The sequence below is a fragment of the Haliaeetus leucocephalus genome, unplaced genomic scaffold, assembly GCF_000737465.1.
Source record: "Haliaeetus leucocephalus isolate CR32 unplaced genomic scaffold, Haliaeetus_leucocephalus-4.0 Scaffold702, whole genome shotgun sequence".
In the NCBI taxonomy this organism is placed as follows: domain Eukaryota; kingdom Metazoa; phylum Chordata; class Aves; order Accipitriformes; family Accipitridae; genus Haliaeetus; species Haliaeetus leucocephalus.
In genome coordinates, this window is record NW_010973138.1 from 4682553 (window position 1) to 4688193 (window position 5641).

At 40.7% G+C, this 5641-nt stretch overlaps 2 protein-coding genes across 3 annotated transcripts in view; both read right to left on the bottom strand.

Moving 5' to 3' along the window:
- Window positions 1-180, bottom strand: part of MORC3 (MORC family CW-type zinc finger 3) — a 35629-nt gene extending 35449 nt beyond the window's left edge. Inside the window, exon 1 of the mRNA XM_010580343.1 lies at window positions 116-180. Within this exon, the coding sequence (XP_010578645.1) occupies window positions 116-154 (39 nt within the window). The 5' untranslated portion in view covers window positions 155-180. The remainder of the gene's footprint in view (window positions 1-115) is intronic.
- Window positions 181-3101: 2921 nt separating this feature from the next.
- The window catches only part of DOPEY2 (dopey family member 2), a 50962-nt gene continuing 48422 nt past the window's right edge, over window positions 3102-5641 (bottom strand). For both annotated transcript variants that reach the window (XM_010580348.1, XM_010580347.1), the window contains exons 35-36: window positions 5258-5387; window positions 3102-4579 (exon numbers count right to left, since the gene is read on the bottom strand). In XM_010580348.1, coding sequence (XP_010578650.1) covers window positions 4322-4579; window positions 5258-5387 — 388 coding nt within the window. In that variant the 3' untranslated portion in view covers window positions 3102-4321. The remainder of the gene's footprint in view (window positions 4580-5257; window positions 5388-5641) is intronic.

Consider the following 5641-nt stretch of genomic DNA (forward strand, 5'->3'; position numbering starts at 1 on the left):
CAGAGAGCGCTGACCCCGCGCCGCGCCCCCGTAGCGGGGGCCGCCGAGGGAGCGGGAGCGCGTCCCCTCCGGAGACCTCCCCCGCCCGGGCCCCGCGGGGATCCGGGCCACTCACCGCGCTGAGGCGGATGCCGCCCTGTGTTTTCGCCGCCATCTTTTGTGCCGCAGCGAGAGCCGGGGTGTGGAGCGCCCTCGCTTCCGCCTCGCCCACTCCCGGGGAGAGGCGGGCCTTGGGGGCCGGGCCACGCCCCCTCGCGGCGGGGGGCAGGCGGTGACGGGAAGGCGGTGGCCGCGCGCCGAGGGCAGGCCCCGGGGACGGGAGTTGCAGAAGATGGAGGGCGGTGGGGCTGCCCGGCCTAAATGGCCAACGCTGCTGTTCGTTAAGCGGGCACTCGAGAGACATTCGGCGCTTTGGTAGTACTAGCTGCTGTGCCACAGTATTTCCCAGCGTCCATGCAGCGGGCATCAATGTTTTCAACATAGGCAGCGTAATCAGACGTTAGCAGCTTCTGGGGTGCGAGGTGCGTCACGCAGCGTTACAAAAGACGTGCAGAGAAAGGACGAAATCTGAAAAGCAGCTTTCACAAAGTCATCGAAACCATACTCCGCTGGCCTTAGGTGTTCAAGCTCGGTTGTATTTCCAAATGAAAAGGCAGTACTTTCAGGGCATTTGCCCTGAACATAGAAAAACGTACAGACCGAAGTTTGGAAAGCTCTGGCGCCCAGAGAAAGCCTTATGCCACGGCAGTCCCTAATTTTGGAGGGAGAGGCGCTCCCCCCATGCGGGGGTCAGTGCCTGTCCGGCAGCCAACGATGGCCTGATGCTGCAGCGGCAGCAGCTTCCTCCGTCTGCTCCGCGCAGTTCTTCCAGACGCGCAAATCCAGAAAACTTATCCCAGGACCACAGGACTGGGATCCCAGGGTGGAAAGTTCAGGAATGCAAAAGATAGGGACGTAAGAGCTGGAGCAGTAGGGGCGTGTGATGGGAGGATTAGGGAGGCGGTGGGGCAGCCTTTCCCTAGGCAAGCGTAGGGGCTAGCACAGACTAGCACTGAGCCACTGCTGCTAGGGTCCAAACAGGTCTACAGAGTTCTGTACGCAGCCCTCACCCACTGAAATTGAATTTGAGAGCTTTTACAGAACCTGATAAAAATTGAAGTTGGTGAGTGAGCAGTAAAGGTAGTCTGAAAAGTAAGAACTGCGTTTCAAAGGGTATTTCAAAATAACATTTAATAGTATTAGAAGAATTGCATTCAAATATAGTATCAAATACACTTAACCATTACTTAATGCTCTATTTCAAATTCTGCTGTTCTGTGGCAGTTACCTTGGTTGCACCTACTATTTTTTTCCTTCAGGAAAATGAAATCCTTTTGAATATTTAAATACATCTCCCTCTGTGTATCATGCATTGCGGCTGTGCTATCTCAAAGCTGAAAGTATCCAAGAGAGAAAGCTAAGCTTGGTTATTCTGAAAACAAGCAAAGAACTACACAGCAAAGCAAAAGCATTTTCTCTCCTGTTCTTGATACCGAGTTCTAGGCAAAGGTTTTCAGATTCATCTACTGTTAAGTTATTCTGCTTTGACAGTACCAGTGTTAGAGCAGTACAATCCTCCTTCCTGCGGATTTAACAGCAGTGGCATAAGAAGTAGAATGACTACAGTCAGTCCCATATAGAAAAGGAATAAAGTTACACTGCTAGAGATACTTTTAGGCCTATGTAACTGTTACCCTCCACCATCCAAGTTTGATTTTTTTTTTTTAGTTAGAGCCCTTTCCTCCTTATTCACATGCTATTTATAATTATACCAGATCTGCTTATATACTAAATCTTAAAGAACTTTTTCTTCTTAAGAATGAGATTCTGCTGCAGTGAAAGGATTCTGCAAGTCACAAATATCTGAGGCCATTTAAAGCAGCCATCTGAAGAACCACAGAACAAAGGTAAACGTACGTATGAAGGCAGAGGTTAGAAGCAAGTGGTGTTTTTGTGGAAGGTAAGATCATCTTAGAAGTCAGACAGTTATACAGACCTAAGTCACAGATTCTGTTTTTACAGTTCAACACCACAGCTGAGGAGGATGTGACTGACGTCCGATCCCCCAAACATCTGAAGTACAGGCAGCCAGAATGGGACATTCCCTTTCAAGGGGAAGGATGACAAAACCCTCAATCTAAGTAACTGGTTCACCACCTCCAGTTAGCGAGGAAACTATGTGAAGACACAGCTTTATAGCTTATGGGAGAATGTAAAACAAATGGTTTTATGGCAAAAAGTTGTCTTAGATTTTAATAGCCCATTTAACAGCACCACATCAGCATTTTAAGGGAAATACCCAAGTACGGAATGCAACCACCAGAAAGCTGAAAGTAAAACTACCAAATCATCCTGAGTATTAGCAATATTCTCTCTGAAAATTATTGAAGATATGTAAGTAATGAACACAAACTTTTTAAAATATTCTGCTTCAATTTTCAAATAATGAAAAGTAATCCTTTTAAATGGGTAACTTTTCACTTGTGCTCATTCCAATAGCATTAGAGATCATTAATAAATTATATTGATACAATAATTCACATTCTTAGTGACTACACGATATTACACTTCAGTCTATCACTTAACTGTAAAAATGCAAAGAAGCTATTTAAGTTTAGCATAAGCCTATTATAGTAGTATCTTCATAGACCATTACAGTATTATCATAGTAAAGCATGTTGTTCAGTGTTTCATTATTTTAGTTTATAATCCAAAGATGAAATCTTCATATATCTGTAGGTAAAAAGCACTGCAGAGTAGCCTTCCATGTTTGTTGTGCGAGTTTTGAAAAAGTAAATCGCTGACCTCACAACCTGGTGACATTAAACCACACATTTTGTATGTCCTTTTTTAATTAGCAAAAACAAGAGTGATGAATTCCAGTACCCAGCATGTTTACCTCAGTTGTGATGTTCCAAATAACTCAAATAGCATGTACCAGTCTACAGGTATATCTTACAAAACCAATTTCTCTGGAGGCAAAGGTGTTTAAAAAAAAAAAAAAAAAAAAAGAGCAGACAAAGCTTTTCACCATGAAAAATATAATAAACTTCCCCTCCCAGACAAACGAGCATTGCAAAATCAGTCAGATAATCCACTAAGTATGAAAATTCAATGGAGTCCATCTCCTCATTTAAAAAACTAAGCCTTTTGTTGTATGTGTTGCTACGATGGTGCTTATCTGCTGGCCGTCAGAAGTGTCCTTCAGACATGCAGCTGTGCTGTTTTTTGGTAGAACTAATCCCTGTCTCCCACGTCCTGGGTGGTGGTAGCAGTGCAGTTCCAAAATAAGCTGTACCTTGAACATTACTGTAGTCATGGCACTGTGATGATCCCCCTACCTCTTTTAACACCTAGGAACAGCCAAATACATTCTTTTGTATATAAAGTGTTCTTTAAAAAAAAAGAATCTTATTTTCATTTTAATTAGGCTGTTGGTATACAGCAATTTATATTTTTACAGAATTATCTTCATTTAGTTGCATTTCAGAAGCTGCAAAGTGACCTTAGTCACTGAAAGAACAAAATTTTTTAATTTAAAAAACTGAATTAGAAAATTTTTAGTCAATTAACTAAAACAAAAACCCCTCAAGTAATGTAAATTACAAAATGTTACTGCATAGATTTGTCTTTTATGCATGTTTGTCTTTTATTTAGGAATCACTAATCCTGGAGAATGCTATTATAGTACAGAGTTGAAATTACAAACATGGTAAGTCTGCAATTATTTGCACAATGCTAAGACTTATAAAATACATCTGTTTGAAATTTAAATGATTTGTTTAGAAGTTTTCGGACAAGTTAAAGGAGAAGTAGAAGTGGGCTTTAACCTCAGGAAATGGCTTATCTGCAAACTGATTGTACACTGACATGCAATATTAGCTTTTTCTTAAATTTACTTTCAGAACGCAGTCCCAAAGGCAGCTTAAAATACTTACTTGAGAAGTTACTGGATAAACGGTACAGTTGCTACTTTCACCAAGTCAAAAATAATCTTCCTTTATTTACAAAATCTCTTTAATCCTTCACATTGAAAACAAATAAAAGAATACAGTTACTATGATAAATTACCACTAAACTGTACTTTTTTCCCCCCCAGGAACTGAAGAATCCTGCTTTTTAACACCAACTCGGAAGCCTGGATTGTTGAAGTGCACTCCACAACAGGAAGAAAACCCAAAATGTAGTTTCAAAACTTGGGAAAAAAGAAGAGAAGAATTGCAGTAAAGTTTTCCCTTTTTTCACTATTTATTCACCACGAGCCAAGTGTCCCATGTGTGGCTTAACTTTCCATATTTTCGAGGAAGTCACATTCAACACTCTCTTCAAGCTGTTGCAAGATCTTTATGCCATTACTGCCAATGTAGTCCATAGAGAGAGATGTAGAAGCATGTGAAGTCTGGGACTCACTCCCGTTTGTTGTAAATGCACAACACAGAGTCTTGAAGAAGGGCATAAGCTGCGTGATGCTAGATACAGAGCGGAAGTTCAAAAGAGGAAATTTGTGCTTCTTGGAAAGTCCCTCAGTGTTGTTTGTTTCCTGTAAGCAGACAAACCGAGATTTACCAAAGGTTTTGCATTAAGACACAATGTTGTTAGGGCTTGTCTGAACCCTATACTATACACTTTTTTCATACTAAGAGATCCACAGCCTACAACTGTATCACAATATAAATTGTATAGATGGTATACCGAGTTATGTCTATATTTGGATTCGAGGTTCCATTAAATGGATGTGTCACAAGTTCAGAAGACTGCAAATTTGGACTAGCCTTCAGAATCAGGTATCAAACAACAACAGAATACAGAGATATCTCTGAGAAATACTAATGCCCCTATTTTCTTTCCTGGAAGAATTAATATTAAACCTTAATGGTAATTAAAAATGCTGTTATGGTAAACTTTCTTGACAAAGTACAGCATGTTCTTTTTTATAAATACCGGTCTTGTCTGAGACAAATTGTCTTCACTGGGTGGTTGTGGGAAGATTTAAGGGAACAGCCAGAAAACTGTTTATCATTCCCTCACACTCAACAGCAATCTGACCTCTTCAGGATATATATGTGAAAGCAGGCAGATCATTTTTAAAAGCCTCATGAATTTTATTAGAATATCTAAAAACCTCTTGCCTACCTTAAAACCTTGTCACTTGTTTAGAAAAGCAAGTTAATGGATTAAAAAAAAAAAAAAAGATTCAAGTGAAGCATTCTTTCTTTACCCCATATTTCATCTTCAGCAGATCCATGATTCTTACAATGTGTGGTCTGCATTCCTGATGATGTTCTACCAGATGAGAAGTCACTGTAGATGACTCTGTGTCCACCTCTGGGACAAATGCCCATTTGTACCTGAAACAAATGGATTATTTGATAAGAAGTCAGGCAGAAGAAAATCCTTATTTGGGTCATACATAGTTTAGTAGAACACTGATTTGTTTACAGAAAGAGCTGTCATAACTATAATTTTATGCTATTACCAGAGCCAAACTTAATGAACAAGGATGTTACTATCATGTCAGTATTTAAACACAACTGGCCTCAAAAAAATCCCAAGTGTATGCAAAGGGAAAACAAAGAACAGTCTCTGTCTTCCTCTTCTCCCA